Source organism: Crinia signifera, chromosome 2, assembly GCF_055691185.1.
Source record: "Crinia signifera chromosome 2, ASM5569118v1, whole genome shotgun sequence".
NCBI classification, from domain to species: domain Eukaryota; kingdom Metazoa; phylum Chordata; class Amphibia; order Anura; family Myobatrachidae; genus Crinia; species Crinia signifera.
Window position 1 is genome coordinate 178,344,410 of NC_139218.1, and position 22,692 is coordinate 178,367,101.

The 22,692-nt window shown below is 43.0% G+C and overlaps 1 protein-coding gene across 1 annotated transcript in view; it reads left to right on the forward strand.

Annotated features, from left to right (window-relative positions):
- IPO9 (importin 9) overlaps positions 1–22,692 on the forward strand; it is a 58,425-nt gene that overhangs the window by 32,626 nt on the left and 3,107 nt on the right. Inside the window, exons 13-21 of the mRNA XM_083173228.1 lie at positions 1,435–1,574; positions 7,067–7,226; positions 7,312–7,538; positions 7,623–7,771; positions 8,667–8,795; positions 8,899–9,174; positions 9,908–10,074; positions 12,069–12,202; positions 19,052–19,180. Coding sequence (XP_083029354.1) covers positions 1,435–1,574; positions 7,067–7,226; positions 7,312–7,538; positions 7,623–7,771; positions 8,667–8,795; positions 8,899–9,174; positions 9,908–10,074; positions 12,069–12,202; positions 19,052–19,180 — 1,511 coding nt within the window. The remainder of the gene's footprint in view (positions 1–1,434; positions 1,575–7,066; positions 7,227–7,311; positions 7,539–7,622; positions 7,772–8,666; positions 8,796–8,898; positions 9,175–9,907; positions 10,075–12,068; positions 12,203–19,051; positions 19,181–22,692) is intronic.

Consider the following 22,692-nt stretch of genomic DNA (forward strand, 5'->3'; position numbering starts at 1 on the left):
GGTAGCGATCTAAGAGTCAGTGCAAGCCAAAACCCCCTGTTCCTGGTAACATGTGCAAACCCTGACAGTGAATGGCTGAGCCATTCGCAGCAGGGAAGGAGGAATGGGGGCGTGGGCATGTCCATGTCTGCCAGGGGCATGCAGCTGACATCCTAGGATGTCAGCCGCCTGTCCCGGCCAGTTGAGACTGACTTATTTGCAAAGACAGGACAAATCATTTGGTGGTCAGCATCAGGGGAACGTTTAGCGTATTATGGGGCATCCCCATGAAAAGGCCTGGCCAAGCAGGCATGGCATTGGCTACTCGGAGCCGGGCGGCTGACGTCATATTTCGTTGACACGATCTTCGATTATCAGCGGCAGAAATGTCGGCTCGGACTGGCTTTCCGAAGGACTTTGATGGTGGCCTTCCGATGTCCATCCCTATGCTGGATTGTGCTGTCCTGCAGAGGCTGCTGCCACTGAGTCTGAGATGCACAGAGAGGCTCCCTGTCTACCCCTGCTCCAAATCTTTTTAAACTATTTTTTGCTAAGGGTATGTGGTCACGCCTCCCTTAATTAGGGCACACCCCTCAAATTTTACCAGGGCGCATCCAGTCTTTCCAAACCACTGCTTGCTCTGTAAATGGGTATGCAGCCCAGCTGTGGTTTCACTAAATTTGCATAGTGCATGCTGAATGGTTGATTATGATAAACTGTTTTTGCCTATCTCCCACACTGGATACGGCAATGGTGAATATAAACTGTCCCGGAGAGCAGCACTACCCAATAGTGAAAACCACACACAAATTTGCCTATCGGTTTTCGAGATGAACCCGTTCAGAGAGATGTGCTTCAGGGACTTTATACATTTTGTAATAATGTTGTTCATTGTAGATCATAAATAAGATAAATTAAAGAAACTAAAGAAGTGCACCTAGAAGATTTACTGTATGCTCATTCCCCATCCGCACTCTTCTCTTTAAATACAAGTTGTAGAGTCAGTATTGGCCACTGGTCATGCAATCAGTGGAGTTTTTAAGCTGATTATAGTGCATTTATTTTGGAATTGTATTAAATCAAAGCATAAAATGGATTCATTACTCTTCTCATTGTTATCGATGCACAGCTTACACACTAGATGATATTGTGATCAGTATCGTTCAGAAAACCTTTCCTGAACTTTATTGTGACCAATATAGTCTAGTGTGCACGGTCCTTAAATCTGCATTCTTATCGAAAAGTGTGGTTGCTGTTTAAGACCTTTTATATCCTAAGGATTTCTGTATTGCATTTCACAAAATACCCTGCAACACTGCACAATGCTATATTTGGTTTTAATGACAAATTAAATTGTTGTAGATATAGGTAATTAAGTAAAGCAGCATTAAGCATTGTTCTTCTAAAGCTATAGATGTGCAAGTTGGTATCCTACATAATCTGTGGTTTGTACAGGTGGAAGATACATGAGGCCTGCATGCTAGCCTTGGGATCAGTGAAGTCTGTGCTTACAGAGGGTGTACAGAGCGGAAGGGTTCAGTTTGATATGCCTGGCTTCTTGACCGGCGTCATTCTTTCAGACCTCAATCTCTCAGGTGCGTATCTACAAGAGTAGCAGTATATTTTAACAAGAACAAACCATATTTTGATTAGTGTTTTCTTTCATAGTTGTATCATGTCCATTTTTATAATTATTCATTATCTAACAATACCTTCCTCTTGCGCTAATTGGAATAATTGAATAGTGTGATAATGTGAACTGGGCTACAAGAACCAATTGTTATTACATTGACACTCCAACTGTTGAACTACACATCCCAGCATGCTCTGCTACAGTTTTGCTATTTGTCAATGCTAAAACTGATGCAGGGCGTACTGGGATGTGTAGTTCAACAACAGCTGGAGTGTCCAGGTTAGCCATCACTGACCTAGAAAGAACAATGACCGAAAATGAGTCACCTGCCCCCGTCGCACCACTGAATGTTTAAGCACATTTGAAATTCGTTTGTACCTTAATTAAGAGGCAATTTTTGCATTTTTTTTTTTAAATCTGTTTACAAAACTTTTGTATATGAAGTTTGCAGTATTATTTCAGAGTCAATTCTCCTTCCGCACTTTCTGAGCTTTTCTTTTTAATTCAGTAACTTTTGTTAGAATTTTGACGTAACCATAGTAAAAGGACATAGTTATTATGGCGATATACAAATGTAAAGGTAAGATATTGTCTGTTTTCATGTGGAGGTGCATACAAAACAAGGATATATAGCAAAGCTAGAAATAGAACACGATACTCACGATGCACAGGATGAGAATAAAGCAAATACCCGAAGGCGCCATTCGGTTAAACAAACTTAAAAATATGAGTATATTGGCAGAGCAATATATAGCTTTTTTGGTGCACCCGACCCATAACAAATAATAGATGAAGATATATCACAATAATACCAAAATATGAGAAAAGTGGTTATTGTCCATCCAAATACTAGACAACCTCAAATAAACCTACCCAATACCCCCCTCCCCATATTACCTAACCCCATCCTATGCATACTTGGATCCCTAACTAATCCCCCTCCAAAATATAACAACCTGTTACACCGCCCCCAATCCTGTATAGCCAATCCGTGGTCGCAGTGGGGGTATACGTGGATCCACATTACCCTACACTACCTAATCAACCCCCCCCACAGCAACCAAATATATAATCATCACATGACAAGATACGTCCTTCGCTAGTACAAACCTAACTTTCCCACCATTTTTAGGATATACAGGTCATAGTAGTTCTATAGCTATTATAAATAATAACTTGGATCAAGTAAAAAATAAAAAAAACATTCAATTATAGGTAAGGAGCACAGTATCACAGAATATTCATCTGACCAGGTCTTCGTCTTCCAAACCCAACCTACCAAAAGAAGGAAAATAACGATTTGGAATGTCTGGGGCAATACACTACTGACCTTTATCTGACTCAAACCTGAGAAACCCACCAACACCAAGAAATAGTGTGCACACTATATAAGAAGAGTTTAATAACAATAGAAACAGATCTAAGAATCAGGCAATTTAAAACAATTCAACATGTGTGAGGAACATACAGATAGAGCGCCGGCAGAGAGACGCTACATCTGACTGGGGCGCGCCTCAGTTTTTTGGCGGTGGGGGACAGAGTCCCTGCATCAGGAAAATGGGCAGGGGGCTACGGCGTGGAGACGGCACTGGGCTCCATCATAAGGGGACTCGCGTTTGGTGATCCGAACACCAGCCCCTGGCTGAATGAGGGGTGCTACATCTGTACAATGAAATAAAATAAGAGGCAAAGGAGCATAAAGTATTAATCTGGCCAGGCCTTCCTCCCCTGTATAGCCATAAATAACAGTCTTCCTTTGTAGGCCCAGTGACCTGCATGGATGTGATGACAGTCCCCATAACCCCCACCCTGTATAACATATCATAACCAAATGGACTGTCTGGGGCACTAAACTAACAACCATAATTAGTACAAGACTGACTTTCCCACCAATGATAGGATATAACATATATAATAATACAGGGGTCCTCAAACTATTTTTCTCTGGGACCCCATCAGACAATAAAAATAATGACCGGACCCCACCAAGTTATTGCAGAAAGTCATCACATCACATGTGTAGTCAGCAGACAGCACAGGCATGGCAGCATTGTAGAGGAACAACATGATGGGAGGAGTCTAACATAACAGACCATTCAACAGATTCTTCAGACTCCTTGAATACTTGACTGAGAATAGAAAAGTCATCAGCCTGATGTTCAGCAAAATGGAGTCGCGACCCCATACTGAGAAGGTCAGGACCCACAGTTTGAGAACCGCTGTAATAATATAATAGGATATCATAGGCTCCAAGTCCATAACACTGCTGAAGGCAGTGACAGTCTGTGATGGTGCCCCAGCATCCTGATGATCCTCCTCATTGCAGTAACTGAGATTAAAAAATTGCCCAATACTCTCAGTAAATCCCACTATTGAGCTAGGAACATGTGCTTCCCACATTTTTTCTAACTTCCGGAAAAGGACTTCAGTTTTTACCAATAAAGTTTTGTCCATAAAAGCAAATCATGTTGGACCCCAGAAGAAGACCGGCACGCTGCCCCACACACCCGCTCTGAACTCCTCTCGACGCTCACGGCTAACTTCCGGTCACGGCAGGCATGGAAATACTCGGAGGTGCACCGCAGCGGCTACATCGGCAAAACGGCTGGACAAATAACCGCCCTGCATATACTCCGCAGCGCCACCATCCATCCCAGAGCTCAATCAGGGTAATTGTAGGGAAAGCTGTACCGGTCAATTCTGCACATAATCAGATAATCCCTAAAAGGGTGTAAACATTTCTATTAATCATATTTTTATTCCACAGGTACCACTCAAAATATTTACATTATATTTAACCCATCCTTTACTGCATTTCTAATCAATATCACATTTAACGCACCCCCAATCATATTTATTTATTTAGCGCTCTTTATTCTCTATACTGATAGGATATAAAAGTCAAACCGTATCATGGCTAAATAAATAGCATAGAGAAAATAAAAATAATTAAGCAATAAAAAAAATCCAATATATTTAAAGCACTCAATGACCAGAAATAAGAAACACAGGAACAAAATATTAATTTTAAACCGTTTTTTGCCATTCAACCTCTCAAACAAAGATTATTCCATGGGTTGACTAAGGCAATATACTGATGATCTTGGCTATACCAAATGTGGATCTCTCACTAACATCATGATCTAATGTAAGCAGTGTACACACGGCAGCTATATAGGCTGATATCGCTGGAAATATGGTTGCTGGCGACCATATTGCCAGTGATGGGAATGTGCCCCGGCGATTTATGTGCTGCTCCCATTTTCAGCCCCGTTCTAATCGCTGGTTGCAGGAGCTTGCTCCTGCGACCAGCTGATTACCTCTGCGGCACCGACGGCAGAGGTTTCTTTTCATCAGCGACCATCTCTGGTCGCCGATGAAAAGGGGGCATTGAGCAATATATTGCCCCGTGTGTACGCACCCATAGTGATTACTCCGCAAAAGAAATACAGCACAGTCTAACATATGAGAAACAGACTAGTGAACTAGAATAGTAAGCATAGGAGCAGTAAATATTTATCTGGCCAGGCCTCCTTCGCCAGCAGAGCTATAATTATAGATATAACCGTCCCTCCTGTGTACACCCATGGACACAGATGGATGAGCTGCCAGTACTTGGACACCAGTTCCTTGAGTCTCCCATCCATCCAGTGGTATGTAGATGGGTGGAAAGACCATGGAAATAAAGAGTTCTCAAGCTTGAAGTCTGCTGCCATAGCTCTAAAACTGACCTTTAGAGACTCCTCAGTAACAGGAGCTACAACAATGTCAGTTAATAGGAGAAACCTCTCTTTGGCAGGATAAATCCGAAAGGATAGTCAATGTAGACTAAATGGAAACCATAAATGCAGGAATCGAGGACACCGTTAACACATAACCAAGTTTAGCAAGGATCCTCTGAGTTTAAGCAAATACCTGGAGTATTTGTTGCAGAGATCCAGACATCACTGAAGTAGTATGTGAAAACCTCATTATAGGGATATAGACAACCAGAGGCAGAGTTCAAATGTAGAATCAATTGGCCCAAATAAGGATGTGCTTATTACACAACCTATAGAAAAATATATAGACCCAAGCATAGTCAGATGCCTCTATTATAACCGCATCCTGAGACTACAGTAGACAGGCAGGATGTACACTGCAGGTTTGGCAAAGTCAATACACAAACTGTATGCAGCTTATAGAGCCAGTGGCTCTATTAGTCCTTCCAACCGCTAGATGTGAAAGCGGGGCTGGGTGGCCTTAAGATGGCACTGCCAGGCAGAGGGGCCCATAGAAGTGCGTGACCTCCAGCTCCTGTCTGTAAGTCTGCCTCCGCGGCTCCTGACAGAAGTGAGGGCAGTCTGCTCATGGCCGACCCCAGCGTCCAGCAGGACAGTCAGCTAAGGCCCTGTGCACGGAAAGGCCACATTCTGTGTTTCCCTGCAGCTGCAGTCACCGGATCTCCTGTCGGCACTCCAGAGGGTCAGAAAGTGTGCACAAGGGGGGTACCGTGCACAATCAGACCCCATTCTACCACCAACACTGGGTGGGCAGGATATTAGCAGGGAGCTACAGCACCAAGCTGCCTACTCAATGCTCAGTCAAGCCACACCTGCATTATCTGAGATTTACTGAAGACTGGGGATTGCAGAATATATATATATCCAATGCAGTTTGTCTCATACAGGGACTTCATCAGGGGTGCATTTCTGAATTTGGATGAATCTTTGACCTGTAGTATGGGTTCTTCTACGACTATAACCTGGTTCTAATACAGATAAGGAACAATTTCTGCAACAGGAGGGATCCAAATAGCATCATTAGTAGCTGTTGCAGTGTTTCCCCATTGGTTCCCTATTCATCAGCTGTACCCCGGATGAAGTCTGAGAGACTAAACTCGTTGGATTTACCTCATATTTTGAGATGCCCTTCAGTCTTCTAAAGTTAATAACATGTTTTCTCACTCCTTTTATGACTACAAAAGGGGCTGCAAATTTTGTCTGTCTCATGTTGCTTAAATAATTTTAGGGATTAAAGCGCATTTAAAAATGCTAACGTAGCAGTCTGTCTAGAAAGGAAACCTAGAAAATGCACTTTGTCTGACAAGAATGTTGCTTAACCAGCATATGGGTAAAACGCTTAATTATAAAGTTACAAGGTGCCAAGTCATTAAAGGCTTTCTCTGTTTTAGTTTTTCATTCTTGCAGGCTGAAATTTTGATTAGCTCTTCAATATGTAACATTGCTACAAGTATAAAGAAAATCTTTCCAAAGCCTTGTAAACACATACATATTTGCTGGGGTCTAGGATACCAGTATCTTTATAGGAAATTGTAGAACGCAAGATATGCCGTATGAAAGAAGGCCCTGGATTGGGCACATCAATACCCACTTCTCCCCAGTTGTACTTCTAAGAGCTTTTCCAGAGAAAGTAAAATGTGCTTAAAATGTTATTTTTGTTTATCCCCCTCAGTTTCTCCTTTCCTATTGGGGCGCTCCCTTTGGGCTGCAAGTCGATTCACGGCTGCTATGTCTCCTGAGTTGATACAGCAGTTTCTTCAGGCTACTGTGAGTGGACTGCACGATAACCAGCCACCATCTGTGCGCATCTCTGCTGTCAGAGCAATCTGGGGGTAAGTATATAAATCATTGTTACACTTGCATACATATAATGTTGTAATACAACATATATATATAGTTTATGTTCTGTGTTTTTAGGTACTGTGATCAGCTGAAGATCTCTGAAAGCACCCATGTGCTTCAGCCCTTTCTGCCTAGTGTAGTTGACGGACTTATACACCTGGCAGCTCAGTACACATCAGAGGTGTTGAATCTTGTAATGGAGACGCTGTGCATTGTCTGCAGTGTGGATCCAGTATTCACAGCCAATGCTGAATCTAAGATCTGCCCTTTCACTATTGCAATTTTTCTTAAATACAGCAATGGTGAGGTTTCTGGATGCAGTTGGGGAGGGGATTGTAGGAGGTGAAATTAATTTTATTGTAACTTCTGTTTTTATGGCTTCTCAGACCCTGTTGTTGCCTCTTTGGCACAAGACATTTTTAAGGAACTGGCTCAAATAGAGGGGTGCCAGGGTCCCATGCAAATGAGGCTCATTCCAACTCTAGTAAGCATAATGCAGGCTCCTGCTGAAAAGATACCAGGTGGTCTCTGTGGGGTGAGTACATGTTTTGCATGCTCTTTATTACTGTTGTCAAGACTACAATATACATACCGGGGATAGTGTGCAGCACACACTGTCTGCTAGAGCCATTTTTATTTTGATAAAATTTGAGACCATAGATGACTAAACAGCATTCCCATATGTCAACTTCTAATTTACAGGTTTTGCATTGCAGGTTTAGCTATATTTTGCTATCTTGACTTTTTATTGTGTATCTGACAGTGGCAGGGGAGGTGCAGAGAAAGTTTGGGCGCCGGGGGTCTGCGGGGCTATAGTTACCCGCTGCTTTCTGCCGGTACCTGCCTGCCGTGCCGTCTCTCCCAGTGCTGGCTCCTGCTTCTATAATGAAAACGGACACTTAGAAAATGGCTGCCCCCATACTGCAGTCACTTTTCATTATAGCAGCAGGAGCCAACGCTGGGAGAGACGGGACCTTGACCGCAGATGCGGCTGGGCAGGTATGGGCATGGGGGGGGGATTTTCGGTGGGGGGGCGCAAAATAGGTAGTTACGCCACTGGTATCTGATGAAAGTTGATGCAGTTTAATCTGTATTTCTATTTAAGTGTTCAACATATACGCTGTGTTGCATTCCTCAATCATGTTTTATAAGGAGAATGCTTTAAAGGCTTTCTAGCAATGTATATGTATGGATTTTGAGGAAAGGTGGATTTTAGATTTACAGGGTTAGAAATGCCTCCAATGCTGATCACTGTCTGCAGTATAGGGGGCAGCCATTCAAGATTACAGTATACTTTTGCTTGTGAGATGCGCTCAGCCGCCCTACTGCACAATTTAAAATTCTGACGTTTGTTTACTTTTTCAGTTTGGTGTACATACACATATGTACGTGTAAATTTTTTAGAATTTATTTTTTTCTATTTTCTACAGACCTCAATTGATATTTTGACAACAGTGGTGAGGAATACAAAGCCACCTCTCTCAGAACTTCTCATCTGCCAAGCTTTTCCTGCTGTGGCCCAATGTACTCTACGCACAGATGATAATACAACCATGCAGGTACCCTTTTCAGAAATGTTTGGGATACAGATTGGACGTATTTGGTACTTGTCTCCATATTAATACTGTTACCTGTGGATAAAGGTGTTCCTCTTTTTTTCAGAATGGTGGTGAATGTCTTCGGGCTTATGTGTCTGTAGCCCTGGAACAGATTGCCCAGTGGCAAGATGAGCAAGGTCATAGTGGCCTTTGGTATGTGATGCAGGTGGTCAGCCAACTACTGGACCCTCGTACATCTGAATTCACAGCAGCATTTGTCGGTCGTCTTGTATCCACTCTCATCGCCAAAGCTGGTCGTGAGCTGGGCGAAAACCTAGATCAGATCTTAAGAGCGATTCTCAGCAAGATGCAGCAAGCAGAAACGCTCAGTGTTATGCAGGTATAACTATAGGGATAGTGATATGTTAATTTCATGTTATTTCTCTTATACTGTATCTGCACCTAGCTATATTATTGTTGGGCATATTGATACACTTCAGGGGCTACATAGATTGCTCTCTAGCCTTCACTAACACTGCACATACTTTACAGTTATAATTTTAAGAAATCCAATCAATTAAAGAAAGAAGCACCCATTTATAATACTATATGAGCAGGCATCTTACTGTATGAGGAACAAGTGTTACAAGCTATAACATTTGGACACATTTTCTCCCAGATTTTCAAAGTTGGGTGAAAACCTGGACAGCCACAAATATCTGAAGAAAGATTGCTAACTTGTTGCTCTTGTGTTTCATTTATCCCACGACGGTGTGTAACCTAGAATAGGCACATTTATTTTGCATGACATTAGTGCATCACCTCCTTAGGGTACTTACTGTAATTAGCAAAAATTGTGTAATGGACTTCCCAGGAGCACTCATTCTCTCCTGCTCTGTGCTGGTTGTGCTTTGGAGGGGGCCATATGCTGTGGCCATTAAGTAGTGTTCTCTGCTCCATGATGACAAAGCTTCGCTTGCTGGTCCTTTTTTGAAAATATTTGGGGGACATATCCTAAAACTGGGAAAAACACATACAGTATGAAGGACATAGAGGCTATAGGAGTCTTAATACTCGCTACTTCCAGTTTTTATGAATGTGGTTCAAGTAAATGTATGGTTTTTCTGTTTCAGTCCTTAATCATGGTGTTTGCGCACCTGGCAAACTCCCAGCTGGAGCCTTTGCTAGAGTTCCTTTGCAGTCTTCCAGGCCCTACTGGTAAACCAGCTCTAGAGTTTGTGATGTCAGAGTGGATGAGTCGGCAACATTTGTTCTATGGGCAATATGAAGGCAAAGTTAGGTAAGTCACTATGGAACTGTGCAATGTACCTGCAAAATATTTTACCAGGGCAAAATAAGGTGCTTAAATGGGGAGTGTTGTAAAAGCTGTTTACTCAGGGAAGAGTCACTGGATAAACAAAAAAAGGGGAGATTAGTGCCAATGTAATAAAATATGGCATTTGTGTATTATCGCAGTGCCAGTGTGCGCAATGTAGTTGGCGTAGTCAGAGCTACGTAGTCAGCAGAGTCAGAGCTACGTAGTCAGCGTCAGCCAGCGTAGTCGTAGCAAGCGTAGTGTAAAGTAACGAGTAAAGCTGCCGGTGTCCACAGGGTCGGGTGCACTGGCAGACGCCGAAACAGCACTTCACATACAGTTCCCCAACCCTGACGGACACCGGCAGAGGCGCTCCATGTTAGTTGAACGCGCGAGCATCTCATACGCACGAGCGTTCCAGACGCTCTGCGGCTGTGGACGAAAAGCCTGCCAGTCTCCACTTCAGTGCCCGAAGCGCGGCGAGCGGACGCAGATTGCTTCACATGTATTCCGCAGCCGCTCGCCACACTTTATAAAATGAACTCCATGTGGATAGTGGGGGTATGAACAGGTCGGGAGGACACGCAATGTGTCCGCTCGCTGCTCTAGCCACGCTTCAAGGTGACGTGGATAGTGGGGGTTTGAAATTAAGGCATTTGACATTGGGCACTGGGATATGCATCCTGTCCTTCTTTGTGCACAAGACGCACGTGTGCCACACCCCCTAAGCGTTCTGACTGACTAAGTTGACTGCGTAAAGCTCGTGCTGAAGGGATACTACGCTGAATAGGACAGTATGTAAACTCAAAAATGCAGCCGCAGTCGCTTCACCTCTGACTGACTAAGTTGACTGCGTAAGCGTTCTGACTGACTACGTAAACTACTTAACTGGCGTTGCGAAATGCCGCCGCCATGCTGAAGGGACACTACGCTGAATAGGACAGTACGTAAACTACGTAACGGCGCCCTGATAATACACAAGTACCTAAAATATTATCATTGGATCAATGGTATTTAAAAAAATCTTGATTTAATAGTACATAATTATACATATAAAAACAATTCAAATGAATGAAAAATGTACACATTGAGGAACATACATTAGCAAGCTCAGAATGTGGGCGATAGTCCTGCTTGTTCCTATGTTGTTCCATCCTCTCTAGGGCAGTATGTTATTAGAGAACCCCCATGAATACAATCCAAGTAATAGGAATTTATGCGTCACCACTGGTATTTCTGACCATACATATGATAGAAGTTGACCGCTGGAGGATGTTATGCTTAGTGTTGCCAATGGGCGACCTCACTAGAAGGTGGGTTCCTCGGGTCTCCAATATCCAAGCTGGTCCAAGTCTGGATGCAAATTGTTGAGTATCCTATATTGTGTCCAATGTAATGCACTGACGCGTTTAGTTGTGTGCGCATTTATCAAGTTGTGTACAGCACAAAGAAACGTGGCAGAAGCACTACAATAGACAACCACCTCCAGCTATTCTGTATGGAATGTCTGCATGAGTTTTTGCAGCACTGCTGCTAGAAAACAGCAGAAGGGAGTTTGTTTCATGTTTCGTGTTCCCAGACATAACTGATGGCGGTTGATTTGTATTTTTTTGGCCTACAAAACAATCAATCCATAACAATACTAGAGATGTGCAGGCTCGGATTTACTCTGATTTCAAAGCAGGATCTTATTGGCTATCAACGGTCATGTGATTTGGGATAGCCAATAAGATCCTGCTTTGAAATCAGAGTAAATCAGAGCCTGCACATCTCTAAACAATACAGTTTTTTTTTTTGTTTAAAGTGAAAGTTTACAGCCATATCTTATGTTGAATGCCAGCCACCACATATTGTATTTTCCTCACAGATGCCAGAGCATACAGTGAGTTATGTAATGCTACAGCTAGAGAGACACAAACTGTGTCTGCATTTGGCATGTAGAAATCTCTGCAACCATTTTTGACTCTCTTGCTCCTCAGCTCAGTGGCCCTTTGCAAGATTCTGCAATATGGCATTACTATGGATGACAAGAGACTTCAGGATATCAAAGTTAAAGGTGATGAAATATTCAATATGGAAGAAGGGATCCGAACAAGGTCAAAGACAACAAGAAGTAAGTTTCTTGACTTTTGTGGTAGTATAAAAATATTCCAGCCTAACATGTAGGTTAATTGCTGGTCCATGAATACATCTATTCTGTAAAAAAAATAATAATGTACTGTTGAACTGGACTTTCAGTATTCAAAGTGGCATTAAATACTGAACACTATTTGGATTTCTCAATCTATATGCTTCATACGATATGCGATTAATCTATTTATGAAATGAAGTGGTGAGACTGGGGTTTTTATGAATATGATTCATAAACATATATAGTGGGTCCCCTTTCATGCTGTTGTAATAGTTTTTATGTCCAAAGGCCCATAGACATTAAGAAATATTTCAAACCGTATTGCTTATTTTGGCCCTTCTCAATCATGACTATCCATCAATGACTGCATATTCAGTGGGGGACAGGATAACATCCCTGAACTGTATAGTTAACGTTATCATTCCGTGTGTATATACTATTTATTTATTTATTTATTAACAGTTTCTTATATAGCGCACACAGATTCCGCAGCGCTTTACAGAGCATAGTTATAATCAAAAACACATAACAAATTACAGTACAAGACAGTTTAGGACAAGTACATGGTTAATATAGATAGTTGCATCAGGGGACAGGACACTGAAGCAATCATCAGGGTGGCAGAGGTTTATATATTCTAAGAAAGGCACATGAGGAGAGAGGGCCCTGCTCGTGAGAGCTTACATTCTAAAGGGGAGGGATAGACAGACAGGGGTGACACAGAAGGTAAAGAAGTGAGCATAAACAGTAGGTAAGGATAAGCGATGGTCAGGTTTTATGCAGGAGGGTGGGAAGTTGACAGCTTAGTCTTTGATATTTTAAGTCTAAAAAAGCGCTGGGTCATCCAAGAGTAGACAGCAGAGAGACAGTTAGAGATATGAGTGAGGATAGAGGGAGAGAGATCATGAGAGGAGAGGTAGATTTCACTGTTATCAGCATAGATGTGATAGTGGAAGTCGAGTGAGCACATAAGCTCACCCAGAGAGGATGTATAGAGAAAGAGGACACCTACTATCAATGGAAGAGCAGGAGAGGGGAGGTCATTAAAGGTACAGCTGGTCATTTCCAAAACAGACAGTGCAAGTACAAGCTTTAACAGTGATAGTAAAAGTTGTTTGCAAATGTAAAATGCTGATGTTATGGTTGAATTGCCAGATCAAGCAGGCCGGAGTAGTGTGAATGTATTTAACTCACTCAAAGTAGACTTTGTTTTTTTCCGTTGTTGTTTTGTCCTTCAGTTTCACTTTGGTTTAACGCTGGTATAACGCTGTAGTTATGAATCAGTTTTCCCACTTTAATAACGGCCCACTTCAATCTAGGCCCACAGATAAAATCGGCCCACAGCCTATCCGGCCACAGCCGTATGCAATGACTACTTAAGTACTCTAACAATGCATGAGTTCCCAATTCCCAATAATTGGAATCCACTCGTTTAGTCCCCACCCCCTACAACACATAGCAATAAAAGTGGCTTAGAAAAACAAAACTAGCATTCCAGGATTCTATATATCACCTAGAATAAAAATAAATTCCTCCCTACACACATGCTAGGTACTGTTGTAAAGTACACAGAGGAGATGTTCAGTGTATTACCTAGAAGTACAAATCAATCCCACACAATAGATGTAATGCTCTGCAGTATAGAGGAGATGTTCAGTGTATTACCTAGAAGTACAAATCAATCCCACACAATAGATGTAATGCTCTGCAATATAGAGGAGATGTTCAGTGTATTACCTAGAAGTACAAATCAATCCCACACAATAGATGTAATGCTCTGCAGTATAGAGGAGATGTTCAGTGTATTACCTAGAAGTACAAATCAATCCCACACAATAGATGTAATGCTCTGCAGTATAGAGGAGATGTTCAGTGTATTACCTAGAAGTACTAGTTCGTTCACCTTGTTTTCAGCAGGAAGTTGTTGACAAAACAACCTCCGCCGGTGCCCGCATGAGCACATCTCTGCCGGCGTCCGCCAGTGCAGGGGATCTGGTGGTTACCGGCGCTGTGTGAGAGGCGCTCTCTAAGCCTGCCAGGGATGCCGGGGACAGTACGGTGACTACGCTGCCTGACGGGGACACTGCGCAGTGCTGCCTGATGGGACACTACGCTGACTAAGCTAACTACACAGGGCTTCCGAGGAGACACTATGCTAGGCAGCCGTTGGGCTACGCTGACAACGTAGCTTAGGCTGCCGCCGTGAAACTACACAAGTACCCTTGAGTATAATATTGGTAATGGAGGAACGAAGTCTCAAGCTGTGTACACACGGGGTCGCTGATGAAAGGGAACCTGTGCAGAGGGAATCAGCTGGTCGCGGGAGCAAGCTCTTGCGACCAGCGATCATAAGGGGGCTAAAAACGGGAGAGTGCACCCGGCGATTTATCGCCGGTGCCCACTCCAATCACTGGCAATATGTTCGCTCAGCAACCATATTGCCTTCGATATATGCTGAAACCGCCCCTGTGTGTACACAGCTTCACATTGCCATGGAGATGAACCACACCACTTCCAGTTAGCATCTTCAGACTTCTGCGATGTGTGCTGAGCGATTGTTCTGAAGCACGTCTCTTGGCTAAATAGCTGGATTGCCCTTTGTGTACGGGGCTTAAGTAACAGAAGCCCACACTGGATTACATATTAGTTGGAAACTCAGGGTGAAGTGGGTACAGGTCCACACAACAAAAAGTTGCCTGAAATGGCTGTCAAATGCAGATCAGGGGAAGGATGCATTAAGCATTGCAATTTGCTTGTGATGCATCCCACCACTCTCCACATTCATATCTGCATTTACTTATGAAGTGTGCATGCATATTTTAGCTAAGGCCAGCTCTTGTGGTAAGCACCGTCCTTTGAAATGGACTTACAGGTTTATGAATTTGGTGTTGATTATAAATTCATGGACACCATTCTTTTTATATCAACTGATCAGTATGGTGATGCTGTAATTATTTAGACTGTTTTCTAGGCACGTCATTGAGCATTGTTTAATTCGCACAGTCTAATTTCATGTCTCCAATGACTTCAACTGTCGTCCATATCTAAATCAAGTTGAGCATCTTTAAGATTTGCTTTCTAGCACCTTGTGTTTCAATTAAACAAAGTATTGGGGGTAAACTGTATAGAAAGGTTCCCTATTGAAGTGGCCTATCACCATCTGACTTTGTCTTGTTCTCTTTGCTTTATTTTTCTATGAATCTAAAGAGAAAAAAACGAAATCACCTTTAATTACAGTATAGCCAGCAGAAGCTTAAGAAAAAGAAAATTGCATTTACAGTATATTAGAGAAAAGTAGATGGGCCACCATAAAAATAAAAAATAGACCAATGCAGTTATGCTTGGAACAAACAAATCAAATATGCCAAGCCCATTATATCTCATCTTTAATTTAATAGTGAATGAAGAATGGTTAGAGACTCAAAGTAACATTGCTTCCAGCTCCATCTGTTTTAGGTATACATTGTTGCATCAACGGTACTGTGTACCCTCATGAAAGAGGGCACTGTTCCCTGTAGCTTCAGACAGATGCTGGAGGGGGTGCTCTGACGAGTACAGCTCTGACAAGTACACCTTTCGTAAGGTGGTCTTGCTCGATGGGATGTCCTAAATCGTCTTTCTAATTTTCTCGAAGTTGCCCTGCCCCTTTAGAGTCAAACTATTCCTTCTTCCTCTGGGTTTCCCAGTGATGTCCAGACACCAAATTAAGTTAATGTGCTAAACCATTTCTGCCACGACTTGACAAATTGCAGCTGATTAGAAGACACCTTCCTCGCCCCTGGAAGATGGAGCACATGGCCTACATAATTAAAATTCAACCAAATAATTTGTCTGCTGGTTGCTAAATGCCTCATTTCTGTTTTTGTAGGCAATATTCCTGCTTCACACAGCTCCAAACTAGGGGCTCCAGCCCATTTGTGTTGTCTCTTAACATTCTTTTTTCTCTTCTCTTTTTTTTCTGTCTTACGAATTCTTTAATGGTTGGCCATGCTAGATGAGGGTGTTCCCCTGTGAATTTTGATTCACTCTTGAGAGAATTCTGGATATGACCTGTTATGTGCCCTTATACTTATTCTGCAGTTATGATTTCTATATGTTCTGTTCAATGTGTCTTGCTGTGATCTGCTCAATAAACAGTATTTTATTTTACTTTTTAATGGCATTGACCAGTTAAGGAAAAGAAAAATAGGCTGCACCAGCAGGGGAATGATCGAACACCATGTAATAAATGCAGACATTTTTTTCTTATAAAAATATATACAGGTTCAGTGTCCCTTATCCAAATATCCGTTATCCAAATTATTCCAAAAACGATAGTCTCCAAAATGTACTTAAATTTTTTATTTTTTGCTAAAAACCTACTGGCTACATCTGTAACTGGCACTACTGGGGAAATAACATGTAACTGACTAAATGTGTACTCTCACCCCTGCTCTTCTCCCTGTACACCAACGACTGCACCTCAGAGGCACAATCAGTAAAGATAATCAAATTCGCCGATGACACTACTGTCATTGGCCTTATCAAGGACAGGGACAAATCAGCCTACAGACAAGAAGTGGACCGATTGGCTCGGTGGTGCAGCAGCAACCATCTAGAGCTCAACCCACTCAAAACCGTTGAGATGGTAGTGGACTTTAGGAAGAAGGCTGTTGGTGTTCCTCCGCTAACAATTGCTGACCGTGTGGTGTTGCTAGTGGACTCCTTCAAGTTCCTAGGAACCACAATCTCCCGGGACCTTAAATGTGGGCCCAACACTGATACTATTGTTGGAAAAGCGCAGCAGAGGCTATTCTTCCTTAGGCAACTGCGGAAGTTCAACATCCCACAGAAGCTTCTACTCCGCTATTGTGGAGTCTGTACTGTGCTCCTCTTTACTGGTCTGGTATGACAAATGCAGACTCCAAAAGGTAGTCAGAACTGCGGAGAAGATAATCTGGACCTTCGCTCTGTCCAGGACCTGTACCTGTCCAGAGCAAAAAAGCGGACCACGAAGAAAGTAAAGGACCAACTACATTCTGGCCGTGGCTTGTTTAATCTGCTGCCATCAGGCAGATGCTACATAGCTATTCCCACCAGGTACAGTAGAAGCCTAAAAAGTTTCTTTCCTGAAGCAGTTCATCTGTTGATACGTGGACTCATGAACACCTCACTGTCTAATCGCGCCATAACCCTTTGCACATAATCTCAGTTTCCCCTCGGAATAACTTTCTATATGACTGTACCGTGTTTCCCCGATAATAAGACCTCCCCGAAAATAAGCCCTACCCCAGATTTTGGACACTGGTCCAAAATAAGACCTCCCCCGAAAATAAGCCCTATCAAAATTTCCCTAAGCCGAGTGGGTGCACTAACTTTAACCCCATCTCCACCCCCGCTAACCCCCTTCACCGCCGCCTTGCTTGTACAGGCTTTTACTGTACCGTAGAAGCTGTTGCAGCTCCCGGTCCCAGGGATGCACTGCGCACAGCGCGTGACGTCACTGTGCACATCACCCGGCTGCTGTACACGGAGGGAGCAGTGGTGCAGGCGGAAAACAAGAAGAAGAAGAAGAACTGAAAAGTGCTGTATTGTTGGTGAGGAGCAGGACTCGGGGCATGTTACTTTAAAAGGAGGAATGGGGGCTGTGTAAGAAGGACTGAGGGCATGATGCATTAAAATAAGCCCTACCCTGCAAATAAGGCCTATGATGTTTTTTGTTGGGGGAAAAAAAATAAGACAGTGTCTTATTATCGGGGAAACACGGTACATGTTCCCCCACCTGTTTATATTGTTTATACTGTATGCTGTTTACTTGTTACCCACCTGGCTGCTGCACAGCAAACCGAAAACAAATTCCTAGTATATGCAAGTATACCTGGCCAATAAAGCTGATTCTGAAATCTGTGAAACATGATTGCTTGCCATTAAATTCAGTGCCTGAGATTGTACACAAACTTTGTTTCATGTTTTAAAACCTTGTTTCGTGCACAAATAAAATATTTGTGTGTATTTCATGTGTTTGATGTGCTTATACAACATAAATGCAAGATACCTCATTCAAATAGAAAAATATTTCAAAATACAGAGTTATCAGTTATCCAAAATTCTTTTGGTCCCTGGCATTTCGGATAAGGGATACTCAACCTGTTTAAATATAATTTATTACTTTGTAAGTAAATAAATTGAATACACTCCTAAAACAAGGCACACAAATACATATACAATTATATGGCACACTGGGGAAATAAAAAGAGGAATAATTGTATATGCGAACACAGACACTGTTTGACGTACAGCTTCCATTGACCGGTTAAGCCTGTCCCCGAACATACTTTCATGCTTCATTTTTTTTATAGTCTTGTGTTGTAAGAGTAATGCTGGCCACACATCAGACCAACTTTCCTCCAACCAACCATCTAGTTGGCTGGATGGAATAAAAACCTGGTAAAAAAAAACCCTGAGCAAATGTTATTTGTAATTAAGTCATTTGTTTCCCAAATCTGAAAATGGACAGCTGTCACTCAGACAATGTACTGTAGTTGGATTTAAACAATTTCACAGAATGTTTTTGTCCATTATCCTGAGTTTGTGAGCAAATTGCTTAATGGCATTTGCCCCCATACAGTACTAGATTTTCAGTCCAACCAACAAACTAGTTGGATGGTTGGAGGAAAGTTGGTCTGATGTGTGGCCCTGCATAATATTAATCCTGGGGTAAAAACAAATTTGCTTTAATAGTTTTCCACATCTGAATGCATGCATTTGCTGTTTGTTGTGTAGGCTGTATAAGATTTCCTATTGACCTTCTTTTTTTTCCCTTTCCCTCCTCTTCAACCCCTACCTTTTTAGATCCTCAGCGTTTTACAACCATACCTTTGCTAGTTAAGATTTACAAGCTGATCATTAATGAGCTCTCCAGTGTCATTGAAGCGAATGCCACCAGGCATACGGAAGAAGAGTGGGCCCAGGGTAATGGGGGTATGTGGGAACAAATCATTTTTCAGTTTCTTCTTTTTGTTTGTTTGTTTGTGTGTGTGTGTGCTGCTTAACACAGGAGGATGTTAAGTTTAACTTTTACCACCTTTTTCATTTGCAGATCCTGATCTTTAATAATCCATATAAACTCCCCAGAAACTGGATTTAATAGTAACTCGCACTTTAGGTAGTGTGTACACACCATGCAATATATTGCTGAACAATATATTGCTCAGCGTCCCGTTTTCATCAGTGACCAGAGATGGTCGCTGATGAAAAGGAGACTCTGCCACAGGGGGAAATGCTCCAGCGAGCATTAGGGCTGAACACTGGAGCGCGCACCTGGTGTTTTATCGCCCACAGCACCTACAAATAGCACTGGCAATAGAGTCACTCTGCGAACATATTGCCAGCCATATGTGCTTGAAATCACTCCGTGTGTACACAGCTTTAATACCACGGGCTAAAAGTGTGGTAAGTGAGGAAAGTAGTTCCTGGCTGACTTATCTGACTGCACAATATGGATATTTTTTTTTCTGTTCCTTCCTAACTATAATAGATGTATTGCAGGACAGGCCAACCTGTGGCTTTCCAGATGTTGTGAAACTACAAATCCCATCATGCCTTGCCACAGTTTTAACACTCCCTTATAGCAAAACTGTGGCAAGGCATGATGGGATTTGTAGATTGACAACATCTGGAGAGCCACAGGTTGGCCAGGCCTGATGTATTGCATATTGGACATGGTCTAATTAGTGGCAATAACCAATAAAGAAGGCCGCTAATTTGGTAAGAGGGTGGGTAAGAAATTGTTTCGGATAACGTCTTAGCTGATCCACTTATATGCTCTTCACTGCTTTATACCTGAACCCCTATATTAAATAATTGGCAAAAATTGGCAAAATACAATGTTCCAGTCCAAATGAATCAGTTGGTGTTTCATATTTTGTATATGTATGTGTGTATATAAGTTTTAAGTAATTTTTGTCTTTATTATAAAGCTACAAAGAAGGAGCTAAAATATATGTAACCTTAGTTGATATTCGCACATGACTAAATACATGAACCACATAAATATTAACTAGTCCTTACACTATTGAAAAGATCGCTGTATACCCAGCTCATTTGTTTTAGAAACTTTGCTAATGGTTTATCCATGGTAAAAGGAGCATTTGTGAATATCCTTTATTTAATAAATCAAGTAAATACAATTTGTTATACGTCTTTTGGCATCAGATATCTCCAAGGCAATACATTTACTGTACTTTAGTGCTTAAGGGATATTTATTATTGTTCGGAGAGAGCTAAAATTGTGAGATAATGTACTAGCCAATCAGCTTCTACCTTACATTTTTTTTTTACAGGTAGTGTGAAAAATGGCATAAGCTTTTTGGTTGGTATTTAATTGCTCGCAATTTTTTCTTCCTCTAAATTTTGATAAATACCCTCTTAATCTTCATTTAGAGAGAGATAGAAAGAGAGAGAGAGATACTTATTACAGGGCCGGCCACGACCTCGAACTTGGTTACTCAGTTGGGTACCTTCGTTGGGGTAAATGCAGACTTCTTTAGGGATAGGTGCGGCACTCCAGACACATGTGAACATCAAGTTTTCTTTATTGAGTGAACAGCAACGTTTCAATGCAACAGCATTATCATCAGACTACCACTACGAGTCTGATGATAATGCTGTTGCATTGAAACATTGCTGTTCACGCAATAAAGAAAACTTGATGTTCACATGCGTATGGAGTGTCGCATCTATCCCTAAAGAAGTATATATAGATATACTAGGTGATTCATCGCGCCCTACGGGTGCTCTTCACACCGGCGTAAGGGGCTGCTCCCCCTTAATTTGTGAACGTTTGTATTGTGAGAAATATGGTTAGAATTGTATGAAAGAATTGCCCTGTATTGCAACTTGAGTTATAGGTGAAATGTGTTAAATAGAGAGCATATGATGTGGAAGGGGGTGTGCATTGTTTTGTTTAATTAAAAAGCGGTTACAGAGTAAGATGCACATTGATAGTGTGGAGGGTACAGTGACATTTGTGGGTGTGGGTGGGGTGCGTGTTGAGGTGTGTGTGTGTGTTAGTATAGTAGGGTGTTTTTGAGTCAGTGGCCCCCCACTGGTGGAGGTAACGACACAGGAAAACAGGAGGCTGGGTAGTGATAGGGGTGTGTGGGCATAAGGGGGACTAAAGAGGAGGGTGTGGGACACTGTGCAGCTTCTGCCAGTGGGTGAGGGTACAGCGTGGCAGCACAGGAGTACAGGACGGTGGCCCTAAGTCAGTGTCTCCTCCTACTGGGTGGGAGTTAGGGTGCATGAGAGCAGGAGGCTGGACTATGAGGCATGATAGGGGTATGTGGGCAACACAGCGTCAGCGACTCCCCAGTGGTGGAAGTTACGGTTCAGGAGAGCAGGAAGCTGGGTAGTGATAGGGGTGTGTGGGCATACTGGGGACTAAAGAGGAGGGTGGGGGACACTGTGCAGCTTCTGCCAGTGGGTGAGGGTCCAGCGTGGCAGTACAGGACGGTGCCCCTGAGTCAGTGTCTCCTCCTACTCGTTGGGAGTTAGGGTGCATGAGAGCAGGAGGCTGGGTGGTAAAGCATGATAGGGGAATGTGGGCAACACAGGGTGAGCGGGTCCCCACTGGCTGATGTTACGGGGCAGGAGAACAGGCGGCAGGGCGGTGATAGAGTTGTGTGGGCATGAGGGGTAGTAAAGGTTTTTGGCTGTTGCTGAGTAGGGATAGGCATTGGTGCAGACGCCATCGATGGTTGGCATTGATGGCGATTTTGCACCCTGCCATCGATAGTAGTAACATATTACTTGGATAACCATCGATTTGTTGTAGCTATCGATGGTCATCCATTATATCTGACTGAATAGGCCGTGGGTCAATCAGAACTTGGTGGCGGAACTTCCGGGTGTGGGGGGCGGAGCTATGCTTCGTGTCCCGGCACCTTAAAAAAAATTTGAAACTTGATCGGTTCTCCTTTGCCATCGATGTAGGGAGACCATCTGGTCCTCCCACATTGATGGCAAAAGTATTCAACATCAGCCATAAACCATTGATTATTTGAAATCATTGATGGTCGATGGGCATCCCTAGAGAGTGGGGGACAGTATGCAGCTCCCGGCAGTGGGTGAGCGCCTCCTCCCACTGGGAGGGAGTGAGCGTGCATGAGAGCAGGAGGCTGTATAATAGTGGTATGTGGGCAAGACGTTGATAAAAGTTGTGGCGCTGGTGCAGAGGACCGTGGACAGACTTCTGGCAGTGGGGGAACTTGCAGCGCGGCAGCCAGGGCTGGATTTCCCACCTAGGGGCTGTGGTGAGAGGGTCGCGGGGGTCCCGCAAATCGCGGGAGGGGGGGTAGCGGGGGTGCTGGCAGAGGGGGGGGTGCGGGAGTAATGGTGGCTGTGGAGTAATGGTGAATGGTGGGCGTGTACTGTAGCCCTGGCAGGGCGGGAGGAGGTGATGTCAAGGGGGTGGGGTGTGTAGAACGTTATAC